A 19,375-nucleotide genomic window follows, 5' to 3' on the forward strand; every position below is an offset into this window, starting at 1 on the left:
CGTGCGTGAGTGTGTAGTGTGTGTGTGTGCGTGCGTGTGTAGTGTGTGTGTGCTTGAGCGTGTAGTGTGTAGTGTGTAGTGTGTAATGTGTAGTGTGTAATGTGTAGTGTGTAATGTGTAGTGTGTAGTGTGCGTGAGTGTGTAATGTGTAGTGTGTAGTGTGTAATGTGTAGTGTGTAATGTATAGTGTGTAATGTGTAGTGTGTAGTGTGTAGTGTGTAATGTGTAATGTGTAGTGTGTAGTGTGTGTGTGCGGTAGCGTGTAGTGTGCGTGTATGTAGTGTGTAATGTGTAGTGTGTAGTGTGTAGTGTGTAATGTGTAGTGTGTAATGTGTAATGTGTAATGTGTAGTGTGTGTGTGCGTAGTGTGTGTGTGCGTGAGTGTGTAGTGTGTACTGTGTAGTGTGTAATGTGTAGTGTGTGTGTGCGTAGTGTATGTGTGCGTGAGTGTGTAGTGTGTACTGTGTAGTGTGTAATATGTAGTGTGTAGTGTGTAATGTGTAGTGTGTAGTGTGTAATGTGTAGTGTGTAGTGTGTGTATGCGTGAGTGTGTAGTGTGTAATGTGTAGTGTGTAGTGTGTAGTGTGTAATGTGTAATGTGTAGTGTGTAGTGTGTAATGTGTAGTGTGTAGTGTGCGTAAGTGTGTAATGTGTAGTATGTAGTGTGTAATGTGTAGTGTGTAGTGTGTAGTGTGTAGTGTGTAGTGTGTAATGTGTAAAGTGTAGTGTGTAGTGTGTAGTGTGTAATGTGTAGTGTGTAGTGTGTGTGTAGTGTGTAGTGTGTAATGTGTAGTGTGTAGCGTGCGTGTGTGTGTAGTATGTAGTGTGTAATGTGTAGTATGTAGAGTGTAGTGTGTAATGTGTAGTGTGTAGTATGTAGTGTGTAATGTGTAGTATGTAGAGTGCGTGTGTGTGTAGTATGTAGTGTGTAATGTGTAGTATGTAGTGTGCGTGTGTGTGTGTAGTATGTAGTGTGTAATGTGTAGTGTGTAGTGTGCGTGTGTGTGTAGTATGTAGTGTGTAATGTGTAGTATGTAGAGTGCGTGTGTGTGTCATGGTGATGGATACAGTACTAACAATACTGTGATATACACCCCTGTCTGGAAAACACAGGACTTTCTCTGTACTGATGGTATAATGGTTGTATGTTGTATCCTACCTGTTTGGCCCTGTCCTGGGGTATCATCGGATGGGGCCACAGTGTCTCCTGACCCCTCCTGTCTCAGCCTCCAGTATTTATGCTGCAGTAGTTTATGTGTCGGGGGGCTAGGGTCAGTTTCTTATATCTGGAGTACTTCTCCTGTCTTATCCGGTGTCCTGTGTGAATTTAAGTATGCTCTCTCTAATTCTCTCTCTTTCTTTCTCTCTCTCGGAGGACCTGAGCCCTAGGACCATGCCTCAGGACTACCTGGCATGATGACTCCTTGCTGTCCCCAGTCCACCTGGCTGCTGCTGCTCCAGTTTCAACTGTTCTGCCTGCGGCTATGGAACCCTGATCTGTTCACCGGACGTGCTACCTGTCCCAGACCTGCTGTTTTCAACTCTCTAGAGACAGCAGGAGCGGTAGAGATACTCTCAATGATCGGCTATGAAAAGCCAATTGACATTTACTCCTGAGGTGCTGACCTGTTGCACCCTCGACAACTACTGTGATTATTATTATTTGACCATGCTGGTCATTTATGAACATTCTAACATCTTGGCCATGTTCTGTTGTGATCTCCACCCGGCACAGCCAGAAGAGGACTGGCCACCCCTCACAGCCTGGTTCCTCTCTAGGTTTCTTCCTAGGTTCGGTCCTTTCTAGGGAGTTTTTCCTAGCCACCGTACTTCTACACCTGCATTGCTTGCTGTTTGGGGTTTTAGGCTGGGTTTCTGTACAGCACTTTGAGATATCAGCTGATGTAAGAAGGGCTATATAAATAAATTGATTTAATGATGGTTGTATGGTTCCTATTATAACGAAACCTAGTATTGACACGGCTTACCTTGACCTGCAAATGAGATGTTAACTCTGACATAGTGTATTTTTCTGGCTCTATTGTATACTTGTGTTGTGGTTTCTTTAGCTTTTGTTTACATGAATAATGATCCCTACCTGTGGTTGTAGGGTGGTTCTTCTGCAGCTTTGGTTTAGAGTAACATCGTGAAGCCAAATGAACTGGAGAACGATCAGGCAGTCACAACATGATTCCTGGAATAGTTCTGTAGTGTTCTATTTGTTACATGCAACTCAGTTTGGATTCTGTTCATTGCAGTGCACTGCTGCTTATACAGGTCTGCTGTACTACAGCCATTAACATCCAGCAAACAGTAACCAGGACAGTGACAGAGTGTGTGTATTAATAAAGAGGTTTACATTCTTCCATCTATTAAATAAGAGTAATGACACCTACTATCTGGGTCAGCTCTGCTGTTTACCATTAAATCATAGGTAAGTGGGAGTGGGTGTGAGTGTGTGTGTTTTGGTGTGTCTGCGTGAGCCAGCACACGCGTGTATCTCTACAGTTTGCATGTATTGGGGCATGCCCCCCCCATCTTGCTCCTCAGCCAACAGAGTTCTCAGCTATACTTTTCGTGGCTGTTTATTTACCACCACAGACAGATGCTGGCACTAAGACCGCACTCAGTCAGCTGTATAAGGAAATAAGCAAACAGGAAACCACTCACCCAGAGACGGCGCTCCTAGTGGCCGGGGACATTAATGCAGGGAAACTTAAATCAGTTCTACTAAATCTCTATGAAAGATGAAACAGGTGCTAAACTACAGGACTGCTTCACTATCACAGACTGGAACATGTTCCGGATTCTTCCGATGACATTGACGAATACACCACATCAGTCACTGGCTGCATCAATAAGTGCATTGATGACGTCAGCCCCACAGTAACTGTACGTACATACCCCAACCAGAAGCCATGGATTACAGGCAACATTCGCACTGAACTAAAGGGTAGAGCTGCCCCTTTCAAGGTGCGGGACTCTAACCCGGAAGCTTACAAGAAATCCCGCTATGCCCTCAGACGAACCATCAAACAGGCAAAGCGTCAATACAGGACTAAGATTGAATCATACTACACCGGCTCCAACGCTCGTCAGATGTGGCAGGGCTTGCAAACTATTACAGACTACAAAGGGAAGCACAGCCACGAGCTGCCCAGTGACATGAGCCTACCAGACGAGCTAAATCACTTCTATGCTCGCTTCGAGGCAAGCAACACTGACATGTCCCTGATTGAGTCTGTAATACCAACATGCTTCAAGCAGACCACCATAGTCCCTGTGCCCAAGAACACAAAGGCAACCTGCCTAAGGGGCGGCAGGGTAGGCTAGTGGTTAGAGTGTTGGACTACTAAGGTTGCAAGTTCAAACCCCGAGCTGACAAGGTACAAATCTGTCGTTCTGCCCCTGAACAGGCAGTTAACCCACTGTTCCTAGGCCGTCATTGAAAATAAGTTAACTTATTAATAAACTGACTTGCAAAGTTAAATAAAGGTAAAAATTCTTTTTTTAAAAATGACTACAGATCCGCAGCACTCACGTCCGTAGTGCTTTGAAAGGCTGGTAATGGCTCACATCCACACCATTACCAACCCCTCTTTTACGCTGCTGCTACTCTCTGTTTATCTTACATGCATAGTCACTTTAACTATACATTCATGTACATACTACCTAAATTGGCCTGTACATTCGGCGCATGTGACAAATAAACTTTGATTTGATATATCACCATTTCAAATACTATTATGTACACAATGCACTTATGAAGCCGCTGCTCCCCTCAAACACCCAGCTCGTAATAAATTGCCATAATCAAATCTAATTTCAGAAAAATACCTATGGGAGCAAAATAAATGATAAAGAGTGGGGTATTGTAAGAAGAGTGAAAAGGAGGCGGGGCCCGGGACAGTTTGTTCTAATCAACTTCTCATTGAATTAGAGAATGAAAATGAGGTGGACGTTGATATCCTGGCTTAGCAATAAAGAAGGTGTGTTAAGTTGGATTCGTTTTGCATTTGATAAGAGATTCTTGAAAGACACTCAGGGGAGAAACGGTGCAGATTTATCACAAAGGAGCGAGGAAGAAAGGGCCACGAGAAGGAGGAAAACATTCTTGGCTGCCGCTAGTGGTGATGTCATGAAAAGAAGGGCTGTGTGTGTGTGTGGTGTGTGTTTTGGGAGAAGAAACAAACAAACAGATTGGCCAAGAATGTGCTGAGCGCTCAACAACCTAATCATAGCACTTAAATACAGGTTAGTCTATGTGTTAGTCACTTTACCATATTATAAATATAAACAATTCATGTTTATGTTTAATGTTTCTTAGAAATGAGTACATTATGATATAACTAAATATCTTCTCGAATGAAAAAAACAAACAAATGTTGTTTTTTCTCTCCTCTTCACTCTTTAATCAACTGTACTCTCCCATTATTCTTTGGGAAAGAGAGATAGAGGGGGAGAGAGAGGGAGAAGAGAGAAAGAGAGATAGAGAGGGAGAAGAGAGAAAGAGAGATAGAGGGGGAGAGAGAGGGAGAAGAGAGAAAGAGGGGGAGAGAGAGGGAGAAGAGAGAAAGAGAGATAGAGGGGAGAGATAGGGAGAAGAGAGAAAGAGAGATAGAGAGGGGAACAACAGATAAGGAGAGGAAAGTAAGGAGAGCAGAAAGATAGAGAAGAGGATGAAGCGAGAGAGAGATAGAGAGGGAGAGAAAGAGAGAGAAAAGAGAGAGAGAGAAGAGAGAAGAGAGAAAAGAGTGAGAGAGGAGAGAGAGAGGAGAGAGAGAGAGAAGAGAGAAACAGAGAAGAGAGAGAGAGAAAGGAGAGAGAGAAAAGAGAGAAAAGAGAGGAGCGAGAGTGAGAGAGAAAGAGAGAGAGTGATGTGTTTAGAAATAACAGCGAGGCAGAGAGAGAGAGAGAGAGAGAGAGAGAGAGAGAGAGAGGCCTCCCATGTGCTCCTATGTCCAGAGCCATCACCCAGAAGTGCTAACTTGCTACCTACCGATTACGTGTGTCTTGCATTGGCACCGTCCTGACTGCTGGTGACAGGTGCCGTTGTCTCCCTGGGTGCCTGCAGCGCTGCAGCCACACGGCAGACAGCCCTCGGGGCCCAATGGCTGCAGAGAGTAGAATCCAACCTGACACGCATCACACCGCCTGCCAGACACATGCCTCTTACACTTACACTGGCCCCCCACCTAGAGAGAATAGGAGAGGGGGATGGAGGGAGAGGGGGAGGTAGGGGGAGGGAGGGATGGAGGAAGGGAGAAGGGGAAGAGAGAAAAAGAGAGAGAGGGAATGAGAGGAGTGCGGGAGAGAGAGAGAGAAAGAGGAGGGGGAGATGAGTAGGGGCGGAGAGAAGGGAGGAGAGGAGCGAGGAGAGGAAGAGATGGAGAGACATGTTACCAATTAGTCCACCTATGCAGCAGTGCATTGTGGGAGCGTGTCACGGATGGGCAGCTCGTACTCACCGAGGCCTCTCAATTATTTTGAATGAGGGAGGAGGAGAGAAGGATGAGGAGGGTAGGTTAAAGAGGTCATAGCACCTGAGAGACTGAGGGGCAGTGTGTGTGTGTGTGTGTGTGTGTGTGTGTGTGTGTGTGTGTGTGTGTGTGTGTGTGTGTGTGTGTGTGTGTGTGTGTGTTGAGAAGTGCTTGCATTGTTTGTTAGTTTGTGTGTTTGGTTAGGTGTTTGGTTAGTTGGCTGCGTATTTCACCAAAAGAACATGACATACAAACCAAACCAATCGAGCTCAGCATTGGACCCTAGACAACGGCTATGTACCAAATTATCTCTCCATCCTCCCAAAGTGTGCACTTGTTCACTTCCCTACACTGATTTGAAAGTAAAATGACTAGTGTCAGAAATATGGAATCATCCTTCACTGGGAGAGTTTACAACAGATACTATTCTCCTTGGGACTGACCCTCAGATTGATTTTGAATTTGTCATCCACTGTCTCTGTCGACATCACCTGTCTCTCAAGAATGGCCACCGTGATATTCAGCTAAAGAAGCGGGGGGGTTCTCTCTAGAAGGCTAGGAGCAGTACTGACACTTGTACATACTCACTCTCAGTCTCCCACATCACACAGCTATATAACCTGATCGATGGCTCTGGGAGAACCAACATATCCGTGGAGGCTCTATTCCGGTTCAATTCCGGTCCTGGAGGGCCAAAACATTTCTGGTTTTCCTCCTCTCCTTCCAATCAGGGACTAATTCAGACCTGGGGCACCAGGTGTATGCAATTAACTACCAGGTAGGCCTGAAACTGAATAGCCCTGGTCTATGGTAAACTAAGGTATGGGAATACTAGAAGGGGAGAGAGGAGGAAGAGAAAGAAGGAGGGATGAGGAGAAAGAAGAGGGAGGAAGAGGAAGAGGAGAAGGAGGAAGAAGACGAGAAGAAAGACCAGACAGACGTTGATTATGCCTACAGGAGGGGTCAGGTAGAGTGAAGGAGGTAGAATCTGGTGACACCAGACTGCCGTTGATTATGCCTACAGGAGGAGACAGGTAGAGTGAAGGAGGTAGAATCTGGTGACACCAGACTGCCGTTGATTATGCCTACAGGAGGAGACAGGTAGAGTGAAGGAGGTAGAATCTGGTGACACCAGACTGCCGTTGATTATGCCTACAGGAGGAGACAGGTAGAGTGAAGGAGGTAGAATCTGGTGACACCAGACTGACGTTGATTATGCCTACAGGAGGAGTCAGGTAGAGTGAAGGAGGTAGAATCTGGTGACACCAGACTGACGTTGATTATGCCTACAGGAGGAGTCAGGTAGAGTGAAGGAGGAAGAATCTGGTGACACCAGACTGACGTTGATTATGCCTACAGGAGGAGTCAGGTAGAGTGAAGGAGGTAGAATCTGGTGACACCAGACTGACGTTGATTATGCCTACAGGAGAGGTCAGGTAGAGTGAAGGAGGTAGAATCTGGTGCCACCAGACTGACGTTGATTATGCCTACAGGAGGAGTCAGGTAGAGTGAAGGAGGTAGAATCTGGTGACACCAGACTGACGTTGATTATGCCTACAGGAGGAGTCAGGTAGAGTGAAGGAGGTAGAATCTGGTGACACCAGACTGACGTTGATTATGCCTACAGGAGGAGTCAGGTAGAGTGAAGGAGGTAGAATCTGGTGACACCAGACTGCAGTTGATTATGCCTACAGGAGGAGTCAGGTAGAATGAAGGAGGAAGAAAAGGAAAAATAATAGGTTCTTACCGGGTGACACTCCAGACTACCGTTGATGGAGCCAGGTGTGTAACAGTCACATGGTTGACACACAACCTCTGACCTGGGGTCAGCAACCACCTCCCTGTAGAACTGACTAACACAGGACTCACAGCTACGACCTGGAAGGAGAGAGAGGGGGAGAGAATGAGAGATAGAGGGAGGGAGGGGGGACAGAGGAGAGAAGGAGAGAGAGAAAGGGTGGAGAGGACAGAGAGAGAGGGGGGATGAAAGGGTGAGAGATAAAGGAGGGGGTGGAGGGTAAGGGATAGAGGTGAGAGGTGAGTGATTGGGTGGGCGTAGGTGTGTGAAGTGGTAGAGGCAGGGGTGGAGGGTAAGGGTGAGAGGTGAGTGATTGGGTGGGCGTAGGTGTGTGAGGTGGTAGAGGCAGGGGTGGAGGGTAAGGGGTAGAGGTGAGGGATAGAGTGGGCGTAGGTGTGTGAGGTGGTAGAGGCAGGGGTGGAGGGTAAGGGGTAGAGGTGAGGGGTAGAGGTGAGGGATAGAGTGGGCGTAGGTGTGTGAGGTGGTAGAGGCAGGGGTGGAGGGTAAGGGGGAGAGGTGAGTGATTGGGTGGGCGTAGGTGTGTGAGGTGGTAGAGGCAGGGGTGGAGGGTAAGGGGTAGAGGTGAGTGATAGGGTGGGCGTAGGTGTGTGAGGTGGTAGAGGCAGGGGTGGAGGGTAAGGGGTAGAGGTGAGAGGTGAGTGATTGGGTGGGTGTAGGTGTGTGAGGTGGTAGAGGCAGGGGTGGAGGGTAAGGGGTAGAGGTGAGTGATTGGGTGGGCGTAGGTGTGTGAGGTGGTAGAGGCAGGGGTGGAGGGTAAGGGGTAGAGGTGAGTGATAGGGTGGGCGTAGGTGTGTGAGGTGGTAGAGGCAGGGGTGGAGGGTAAGGGGTAGAGGTGAGAGGTGAGTGATTGGGTGGGCGTAGGTGTGTGAAGTGGTAGAGGCAAGGGTGGAGGGTAAGGGTGAGAGGTGAGTGATTGGGTGGGCGTAGGTGTGTGAAGTGGTAGAGGCAGGGGTGGAGGGTAAGGGGTAGAGGTGAGTGATAGGGTGGGCGTAGGTGTGTGAAGTGGTAGAGGCAAGGGTGGAGGGTAAGGGTGAGAGGTGAGTGATTGGGTGGGCGTAGGTGTGTGAGGTGGTAGAGGCAGGGGTGGAGGGTAAGGGGTAGAGGTGAGTGATAGGGTGGGCGTAGGTGTGTGAGGTGGTAGAGGCAGGGGTGGAGGGTAAGGGGTAGAGGTGAGTGATTGGGTGGGCGTAGGTGTGTGAGGTGGTAGAGGCAGGGGTGGAGGGTAAGGGGTAGAGGTGAGTGATTGGGTGGGCGTAGGTGTGTAGGTGTGTGAGGTGGTTGAGGTCAAAGAGGAGAGAGGGGTTGAAGATGTGGAGATCATTATTAACTCATTAGAATTCAATCACACACTATATAAAACTCAAAATGTAGATTAAAAAGCTGATGAGTCTCTAGAGATGTCCACTGTGTGTGCGCACACGTGTGTGTGTGTGTGTATGTGTGTGTGTGTGTGTGTGTGTGTGTGTGTGTGTACCACACTGAAAAATATATATAAATGCAACATGTAAAGTGTTGTTCCCATGTTTCATGAGCTGAAATAAAAGATCCCAGAAATGTTCCATACGCACAAAAAGCTGATTTTTTTCTCAAATCCTGTTTATACATTTGTTTACATCCCTGTTAGTGATCATTTCTCCATAGCCAAGATAATCCATCCACCTGACAGGTGTGGCATATCAAGAAGCTGATTAAACAGCATGATCATTACACAGGTGCACCTTGTACAGGGGACAATAAAAGGCCACTCTAAAATGTGCAGTTGTGTCACACAACACAATGCCACAGATGTGTCAACTTTTGAGTGAGCGTGCAACTGGCGTGCTGACTGCAGGAATGTCCTCCAGAGCTGTTCCAGATAATTTAATGTTCATTTCTCTACCATAAGTCGATTCCAACATCAACCGCCAATATCCAGCAACTTCTCACAGCCATTGAAGAGGAGTGAGACAACATTCCACAGGCCACAATCAACCTGCTGATCAAGATGTGTCATGCTGCATGAGGCAAATGGTGGTCACACCAGATACTGACTGGTTTTATGATCCAAGCCCCTACCTTTTTTAAGGTATCTGTGACCAACAGATGTACATCTGTATTCCCAGTCACGTGAAATCCATAGATTAGGGCCTAATGTATTTATTTCAATTGACTGATTTCCTCATATGAACTGAAACTCAGTAAAACCGTTCAAATTGTTGCATGTTGCGTTTATATTTTTGTTCAGTATAGTTACATACCTGTTGTATTGTTCATACAGTCGTCACACACCCCTCCCCCTCCTCTGTAGTGTTCAGTGGGGTGGGCGTCAGCTGTGATGTCATAGTGACAGGAAAGGGCGTGGCCATGGCAGTCACATGGTCGACAGCTGTAGGCTTGGACCTGGTCACCTGACCTGAAGGGTTTGTCATTGTAGAGTGGGGCACAGCGCTGGCACTGAAACACACACACATAAATAATTAACAGACAAACAGAACGAAAAAATGTAACTACTATATTCCCCTATGCACCTTTATTAAAGAGAGAAACAGTACACATTCACAATCGGCTGTCATTCATTGTGTTGCCATTGTGTCGTGAATATATACAACTCCACCCCTCACTCTCCTGTATTCACATTGAAATGTACAGACACACCATAGGGAAATCAGGTAGGGAAATTAAAAGTGACTTTCAACAACAGCATCGTTAAAATAGGCCACTTTTATGTCAAAACAAGCATGTCGAGGTGTGAGGCTTAGAGGAAAAAAGACAAGGAATGAAAAATGTATGTTTGTGTTGGCGCTGAAGCACCGATGGTCTTTGATTCTGTTCAACAGTCAGTACAAATTATGGTGGACAAGAGGAGCATCAAATGGAATGATTAAAAATGTATTAAAAAACATGGGGCTCCCTGGTGACACATGCACACACTCACACACAGACAAATCTGTGCTGCTATGCCGCTGTCTGACACACAGAGATGGAGGAAGGACAGAGAGAGGGAGAGGGAGGGAGGGAGGGATGAGGGGCGAGGAGAGGGAGTGGGTAGAAGGAGGGATAGCTTATAGAGAGGGAGAGGCAAGACAGAAGGAAGAGAAAGAAAAGGGGGAGCGGGAGATAGAAAGGGGGAAGAAGGGAGAGATGGAGGGGGGAAGAAGACACATTGAGGCAGATTGGGGCTGAAAGTCCTGCTGAGTGGAGGGCCTCAAGTCCACAGGGAATCACTAACCCAGAGAGAGAGAGAGAGAGAGAGAGAGAGAGAGACAGAGACAGAGACAGAGAGTGAGTGAGTGAGTGAGTGAGTGAGTGAGTGAGTGAGTGAGTGAGTGAGTGAGTGAGAGAGAGAGAGAAAGAAAGAGACGGTAGAAGATGGGGTAACAGCAGAGAGAGAGAGAGAGAGAGAAAGAGAGAAAGAGAGAAAGAGACAGTAGGAGATGGCGTAACAGCAGAGAGAGAGAGAGAGAGAGAGAGAGAGAGAGAGAGAAAGAGAGAAATAAAGAAAGAGACAGTAGGAGATGGGGTAACAGCAGAGAGAGAGAGCCCCACCCTCTACAACATATATATCAACGAATTGGTGAGGGCACGAGAACAGTGCACCACTCAGCCTCACACTACTAGAATCTGAAGTGAAATGTCTACTGTTTGCTGATGATCTGGTGCTTCTGTCCCCAATCAAGGAGGGCCTACAGCAGCACCTAGATATTCTGCACAGATTCTGTCAGACCTGGGCCCTGACAGACCTGGGCCCTGACAGACCTGGGCCCTGTCAGACCTGGGCCCTGACAGACCTGGGCCCTGACAGACCTGGGCCCTGACAGACCTGGGCTCTGACAGACCTGGGCCCTGACAGTAAATCTCAGTAAGACAAAAATAATAGTGCTCCTAAAAAGGTCCAGAACCACGAATACAAATTCCATCTAGACACCGTTGCCCTAAAGCACACAAAAATCTATACATACCTTGGCCTAAACATCAGTACCACAGGTAACTTCCACAAAGCTGTGAACGATTTGAGAGACCAGGCAAGAGGGCCTTCTCGGCCATCAAAAGATAACAACAAATTCGATTTACCAATTAGGATCTGGCTAAAAATACTTGAATCAGTTATAGAACCCATTGCCCTCTATGGTTGTGAGGTCTGGGGTCCGCTCACCAACCAAGAATTCACAAAATGGGACAAACACCGAACTGCATGCAAATTCTGCAAAAATATATTCTGTGTACCCAGACCTTTCATAACAAAGCCATCACCTACAGAGAGATGAACCTGAAGAAGCATCCCCTAAGTAAGCTGTTCCTGGGGCATTGTTCACAAACACACCCCACAGAGCCCCAGGACAGCAACACAATTAGACCCAACCAAATCATGAGAAAACAAAAAGATAATTACTTGACACATTGGAAAGAATTAACAAAAAACTGAGCAAACAAAAATTTGATTTGGCCCTAAACAGAGAGTACACAGTGACAGAATACCTGACCACTGTGACTGACCCAAACTTAAGGAAAGCTTTGACTATGTACAGACTCAGTGAGCATGGCTTGCTATTGAGAAACGCTGCAGTTTGGCAGACCTGGCTCTCAAGAGAAGACAGGCTATGTCCTCACTGCCCACAAAATGAGGTGGAAACTGAGCTGCACTTCCTAACCTCATGCCCAATGTATGACCATATTAGAGAGACATATTTCCCTCAGATTACACAGATACACAAAGAATTATAAAAACAAATCCAATTTTGATAAACTCCCATATCTACTGGGTGAAATACCAAAGTGTATCATCACAGCAGCAAGATGTGTTACCTGTTGCACATCATTACAACACTGTATATAGTCATTATATGACATTTGAAATGTCTCTATTCCTTTGGAACTGGGAGTGTAATGTTTCTGGTCATTTTTTACTGTTTATTTCACTTTTGTTTATTATCTATTTAACTTGCTTTGGCAATGTTCACATATGTTTCCTATGCCAATAAATCCCTTTGAATTGAATTGAGTGAGTGCGAGAAAGAGAGAAAGCAAGAGAGGAGAGAGAGAGTGAGTTAGAGAGAGAGAGAGAGAGAGAAAGAGACAGAAAAAGAGAGAGAACGTGAGAGAAATAAAGAGTGAAAGAGAGAGAAAGAGAGAGAGAGAAAGAGAGAGAGAAAGAGAGAGTGAGTTAGAGAGAGAGAGAAAGAGAGAGTGAGAGAGAGAGCGAGAGAGAGAGAAAGAGACAGAAAAAGAGAGAGAGAAAGAGAGAGTGAGTTAGAGAGAGAGAGAAAGAGAGAGTGAGTTAGAGAGGGATGACAGGAGAAAAGAAGAGGAACACACACCAAGTCTCTCCACAATATCTCCTGACCAGGTAAAATCCGGGCTAGACAGAGATAGGAAGCCACTATAATAAATGCCTGTTGGCCCATACAGAACAGTACAGTACCCGTCAGCCCATACAGAACAGTACAGTACAGTACCTGTCAGCCCATACAGAACAGTACAGTACCTGTCAGCCCATACAGAACAGTACAGTACCTGTTAGTCCATACAGAACAGTACAGTACCCGTCAGCCCATACAGAACAGTACAGTACCTGTCAGACCATACAGAACAGTACAGTACCCGTCAGCCCATACAGAACAGTACAGTACCCGTCAGCCCATACAGAACAGTACAGTACCTGTCAGCCCATACAGAACAGTACAGTACCCGTCAGCCCATACAGAACAGTACAGTACAGTACCTGTCAGCCCATACAGAACAGTACAGTACCTGTCAGCCCATACAGAACAGTACAGTACCTGTTAGCCCATACAGAACAGTACAGTACTTGTCAGCCCATACAGAACAGTACAGTACCTGTCAGCCCATACAGAACAGTACAGTACCTGTCAGCCCATACAGAACAGTACAGTACCTGTCAGCCCATACAGAACAGTACAGTACCTGTCAGACCATACAGAACAGTACAGTACCTGTTAGCCCATACAGAACAGTACAGTACTTGTCAGCCCATACAGAACAGTACAGTACCTGTCAGCCCATACAGAACAGTACAGTACCTGTCAGCCCATACAGAACAGTACAGTACCTGTCAGCCCATACAGAACAGTACAGTACCCGTCAGCCCATACAGAACAGTACAGTACCCGTCAGCCCATACAGAACAGTACAGTACCTGTCAGCCCATACAGAACAGTACAGTACCTGTCAGCCCATACAGAACAGTACAGTACCTGTCAGCCCATACAGAACAGTACAGTACCTGTCAGCCCATACAGAACAGTACAGTACAGTACCTGTCAGCCCATACAGAACAGTACAGTACCTGTCAGACCATACAGAACAGTACAGTACCCGTCAGCCCATACAGAACAGTACAGTACCCGTCAGCCCATACAGAACAGTACAGTACCTGTCAGCCCATACAGAACAGTACAGTACCCGTCAGCCCATACAGAACAGTACAGTACAGTACCTGTCAGCCCATACAGAACAGTACAGTACCTGTCAGCCCATACAGAACAGTACAGTACAGTACCTGTCAGCCCATACAGAACAGTACAGTACCTGTCAGCCCATACAGAACAGTACAGTACCTGTCAGCCCATACAGAACAGTACAGTACCTGTCAGCCCATACAGAACAGTACAGTACCTGTCAGCCCATACAGAACAGTACAGTACAGTACCTGTCAGCCCATACAGAACAGTACAGTACCTGTCAGCCCATACAGAACAGTACAGTACCTGTCAGACCATACAGAACAGTACAGTACCTGTTAGCCCATACAGAACAGTACAGTACTTGTCAGCCCATACAGAACAGTACAGTACCTGTCAGCCCATACAGAACAGTACAGTACCTGTCAGCCCATACAGAACAGTACAGTACCTGTCAGACCATACAGAACAGTACAGTACCCGTCAGCCCATACAGAACAGTACAGTACCCGTCAGCCCATACAGAACAGTACAGTACCTGTCAGCCCATACAGAACAGTACAGTACCCGTCAGCCCATACAGAACAGTACAGTACAGTACCTGTCAGCCCATACAGAACAGTACAGTACCTGTCAGCCCATACAGAACAGTACAGTACAGTACCTGTCAGCCCATACAGAACAGTACAGTACCTGTCAGCCCATACAGAACAGTACAGTACCTGTCAGCCCATACAGAACAGTACAGTACAGTACCTGTCAGCCCATACAGAACAGTACAGTACCTGTTAGCCCATACAGAACAGTACAGTACCTGTCAGCCCATACAGAACAGTACAGTACCTGTCAGCCCATACAGAACAGTACAGTACCTGTCAGCCCATACAGAACAGTACAGTACCTGTCAGCCCATACAGAACAGTACAGTACAGTACCTGTCAGCCCATACAGAACAGTACAGTACAGTACCTGTCAGCCCATACAGAACAGTACAGTACCTGTCAGCCCATACAGAACAGTACAGTACCTGTTAGTCCATACAGAACAGTACAGTACCCGTCAGCCCATACAGAACAGTACAGTACAGTACCTGTCAGCCCATACAGAACAGTACAGTACCTGTCAGCCCATACAGAACAGTACAGTACCTGTTAGTCCATACAGAACAGTACAGTACCTGTCAGCCCATACAGAACAGTACAGTACCTGTTAGCCCATACAGAACAGTACAGTACAGTACCTGTCAGCCCATACAGAACAGTACAGTACTTGTCAGCCCATACAGAACAGTACAGTACCTGTCAGCCCATACAGAACAGTACAGTACAGTACCTGTCAGCCCATACAGAACAGTACAGTACCTGTCAGCCCATACAGAACAGTACAGTACCTGTTAGCCCATACAGAACAGTACAGTACAGTACCTGTCAGCCCATACAGAACAGTACAGTACTTGTCAGCCCATACAGAACAGTACAGTACCTGTCAGCCCATACAGAACAGTACAGTACCTGTCAGCCCATACAGAGTAGTACAGTACCTGTTAGCCCATACAGAACAGTACAGTACCTGTCAGCCCATACAGAACAGTACAGTACCTGTCAGCCCATACAGAACAGTACAGTACCTGTCAGCCCATACAGAACAGTACAGTACCTGTCAGCCCATACAGAACAGTACAGTACCTGTCAGACCATACAGAACAGTACAGTACCCGTCAGCCCATACAGAACAGTACAGTACAGTACCTGTCAGCCCATACAGAACAGTACAGTACCTGTCAGCCCATACAGAACAGTACAGTACCTGTCAGCCCATACAGAACAGTACAGTACCTGTCAGCCCATACAGAACAGTACAGTACCTGTCAGCCCATACAGAACAGTACAGTACAGTACCTGTCAGCCCATACAGAACAGTACAGTACCTGTCAGCCCATACAGAGTAGTACAGTACCTGTTAGCCCATACAGTACAGTACAGTACCTGTCAGCCCATACAGAACAGTACAGTACCTGTCAGCCCATACAGAACAGTACAGTACCTGTCAGCCCATACAGAACAGTACAGTACCTGTCAGCCCATACAGAACAGTACAGTACCTGTCAGCCCATACAGAACAGTACAGTACCTGTCAGCCCATACAGAACAGTACAGTACCTGTCAGCCCATACAGAACAGTACAGTACCTGTCAGCCCATACAGAACAGTACAGTACAGTACCTGTCAGCCCATACAGAACAGTACAGTACCTGTCAGACCATACAGAACAGTACAGTACCTGTCAGCCCATACAGAACAGTACAGTACCTGTCAGCCCATACAGAACAGTACAGTACCTGTCAGCCCATACAGAACAGTACAGTACCTGTCAGCCCATACAGAACAGTACAGTACCTGTCAGCCCATACAGAGTAGTACAGTACCTGCACACCAACCAACATGGAGACAGTACACTACACTCAGGGAACATACTGTGTGTTTAGCATGGGACGAAGAACCACTGAGAGAGATAAGATAATTCATCGCACACAGACACACTCACACACAGGCATCCCTGAGATTACGTTATCTAGCCTGGGTGACAGTCTGTTTCTGTGTCAGCTAGCTCCTTAAACACACTAATATATTCATTGGGATCTCTTTTCCTTTAGTTATACAAAGTTACACATGGCATTACAAAAACATACATGTTTCTGCATGTCTAAGACATGAATATGATTTTAAAGACTTCAATTATTTATCTGTGTGTGTAGGTGTTTGAACAGGGCTCAGGCCGTCATTCCCATTGGGTGAATATTAAGTGGATCTGATGAAGCAGTGATGGGGTTCTCCTGAGACATCACGCACACACACAGACACACACACACACACAGGCACATACTCTCGCTAACGAACACGGGTCCGTCTGGGGAGGTGTGTATTCACAGGCAGGCGTCCTCGACAGTTAAAACAGGCCTCCATTAGCATGCGTTGTCTGGATCTCCTTGTTCCTCACCGCTTCACAAATCAAAGCTGCTTTTCATTCCTCACTTCCAAGAGAAATCCCTCTCTACGTCTCTCTCTTTCTTTCTTTCTTCATCCCTCTCCCTCCTCCTCTCTCATAGCTATGTGTGCCGCACACATTAGCATAGCAAATGAAAGAGAAAGGTTTTTGGGGGCATTCATTCTCTCTCTATGAATTCTGAAGTGTTGGGCTGCTGCTGGTGGGGATAGCAGAACACATTCTTTATGTAGAAATCAACATTGGTGATGCTTTGTGGTATTTCTGGAATTGTTAGTATTTCATGGCCACAGAATCATTCCTGGGCACTCTCTTTCCTCACCTCTCCGTGATAGCTGATGTGTGTTGAGAATTCTGGCCAAAAATAGCTGCCTTGGCATCAACATGTATGGTAGTGGACGAGGTGAGCTTCCCCCATAAAATCAAACCAAGCTGTATATGAAAAATAATAGAGCGACCTGACATAATGTCTGTGTATCAATTACAAATCACTAAGTTATGACAGAGTAATCACAGTTATTGATTGATAATGCTAAACTGATGACTGTGAGATTGAGATAATCACATGTATTAATTGAACTCACTAGAGATGGGGGGTATAGGAATAACCATTGTCTCTGTGTTAAACTGCTAGAGGAAATTGCTGAGTTTGGATTTATCTTAATAGAGATCGTTCGTGGTTCTATCTAACCCCATTCTGAATGCCATGGCCAATTTCACGCTCCCCCTGGAAAGATCATGGCATCCATGTGCGCCACAGTTAACCTTTGTCGCTGGTGAAAATGTGCTGCTTTAGCATGCTTTACCAACAGAGACCGTGGCCTCTACTAACTGTCAGTATGGATCAGACACAAACCTTAAGCACTCCTTCCTTTACTCTCTTCCTCGCTCTGTCTCCTTCCTTCTTTTTTTATAATTTACCCACAGTCGAGAGACACTCCCTCTTCCTCATGTCTTTCTTCTTCTGCCTCTCCTTCCGCTCTGTTTGTTGCTTGTCTCTGTGTCACAAAGCTGAAACTACCAATGAATTAGAATAAGAAAAGTAGGCATGTCCACTTGCACTCGTGTGTCTGCATACTTTGTGCGTATATCGTGTATGTATGTGTACTTGCATGTCAAGTGTGTGTGTGTGTGTGTGTGTGTGTATGTGTGTGTCTTGGCCCTCTTCTCCTACCTCTCCAGTGATCATCATGCTGACACATGTCTGACCATCTCGGCCATTTTAATGTCACTGTGGAAATTCTGCAGCTGAGCAGAGCAGCCATCACGGCCCGGCCTCGATCTAACTCTACAGGATATATGCAATATTTATGTCTAATATCTCAGGCTCAGCCTGCTGCTGCATGTCTCAACATTACACTGACACACAGCAGAAGCTTCACCACTCAACAGAGGCTCTCAGACCTGTACACAGATAAACAAACACACTAGGGTTGGAGGATATGGCCTTCAAATCAAATCTTAATTTTGTAAAAATTAAACCTTTTCTGTAAATAAGCTTTCTTGCACAATTAAAGGTCAATGCACTGCATTTCAAAGAGTCAGGAATAATCTAATGAATTCAGGACTTGTAAAATAAGCCTTCCGCAACCAATAGACCCAATAACATTGGGACTGCTGTCCGGATTGCTTTTTCTCCACCAAATCTCCATATCCCTACCGCAAGCTCTGAACCTTTTCCCCTGGATCAGCACAGCTAGCTAGCTGCTATCCAAGTGGCTACTCCTGGCTAACGTCTCTGTCCCGAAGCAAGCAACAGTTAGCTGGGAACTAGCCTCATGCTTGGCCCATCTCCCAGCTAGCTGAAGAGGTCCATCACCCACTCCTTGGGCTACAATGCCTATTTTGCCATTTGGCCTGGACCCCTATTGCTGCCTACACGGAGCCCTGCTGATCCATCACGACTGGTCTGCCGACGTAACCATCCGAGGGGGGTAAAACAGACTGTTCCGTCACGACGTCCCTCTGAGGCCCTTCTGCTAGCCTGCAAGCCCTGGCCCGCTAGCTGTCTGAATCGCCGTGTCCCCAGCTTGCCTAGCTACTCACTGGTCCCTATGATCACTCGGCTACGCATGCCTCTCCCTAATGTCAATATGCCTTGTCCATTGCGGTTTTGGTTAGTGATTAATATCTTACTTCCCTGTAGAGCCTCCAGCCCTGCTCAATATGCCTTAGCTAGCCCTTTTGTTCCAACTCCCTCACATGCGGTGACTTTACCTGGTTCAAATGGTGTCTCGAGAGACAAAACCTCTCTCATGATCACTCGATGCCGAGGTTTACCTCCACTGTATTCACATCCTACCATATCCTTGTCTGTACATTATGCCTTGAATCTATTCTTCTGCGCCCAGAAACCTGCTCCTTTTACTCCCTGTTCCGAACGCACTAGACAACCAGTTCTTATAGCCTTTAGCCGTATCCTACTCCTCCTCTAGTGATGTAGAGGTTAATCCCTTCAGCGCCAAGCTCCACTCCCATTTGCTGACTTCTGTAACTGTAAAAGCCTTGGTTTCATGCATGTTAACATCAGAAGCCTCCTCCCTGAGTTGGTTTTATTCAATGCTTTAGCACACTCTGCCAACCCGGATGTCCTAGCTGTGTCTGAATCCTGGCATAGGTAGGCCACCAAAAACCATAACATTTCCATCCCTAACTATTAAAAGTTTCGACAAGAT

The 19,375-nt window shown here is 46.5% G+C and overlaps 1 protein-coding gene across 1 annotated transcript in view; it reads right to left on the reverse strand.

Annotated features, from left to right (window-relative positions):
• The window catches only part of ush2a (Usher syndrome 2A (autosomal recessive, mild)), a 486,438-nt gene that overhangs the window by 365,910 nt on the left and 101,153 nt on the right, over positions 1 to 19,375 (reverse strand). The window contains exons 11-13 of the mRNA XM_036955034.1: positions 9,537 to 9,732; positions 7,228 to 7,358; positions 5,000 to 5,195 (exon numbers count right to left, since the gene is read on the reverse strand). Coding sequence (XP_036810929.1) covers positions 5,000 to 5,195; positions 7,228 to 7,358; positions 9,537 to 9,732 — 523 coding nt within the window. The remainder of the gene's footprint in view (positions 1 to 4,999; positions 5,196 to 7,227; positions 7,359 to 9,536; positions 9,733 to 19,375) is intronic.

This window comes from Oncorhynchus mykiss, chromosome 19, assembly GCF_013265735.2.
Source record: "Oncorhynchus mykiss isolate Arlee chromosome 19, USDA_OmykA_1.1, whole genome shotgun sequence".
In the NCBI taxonomy this organism is placed as follows: Eukaryota; Metazoa; Chordata; class Actinopteri; order Salmoniformes; family Salmonidae; genus Oncorhynchus; species Oncorhynchus mykiss.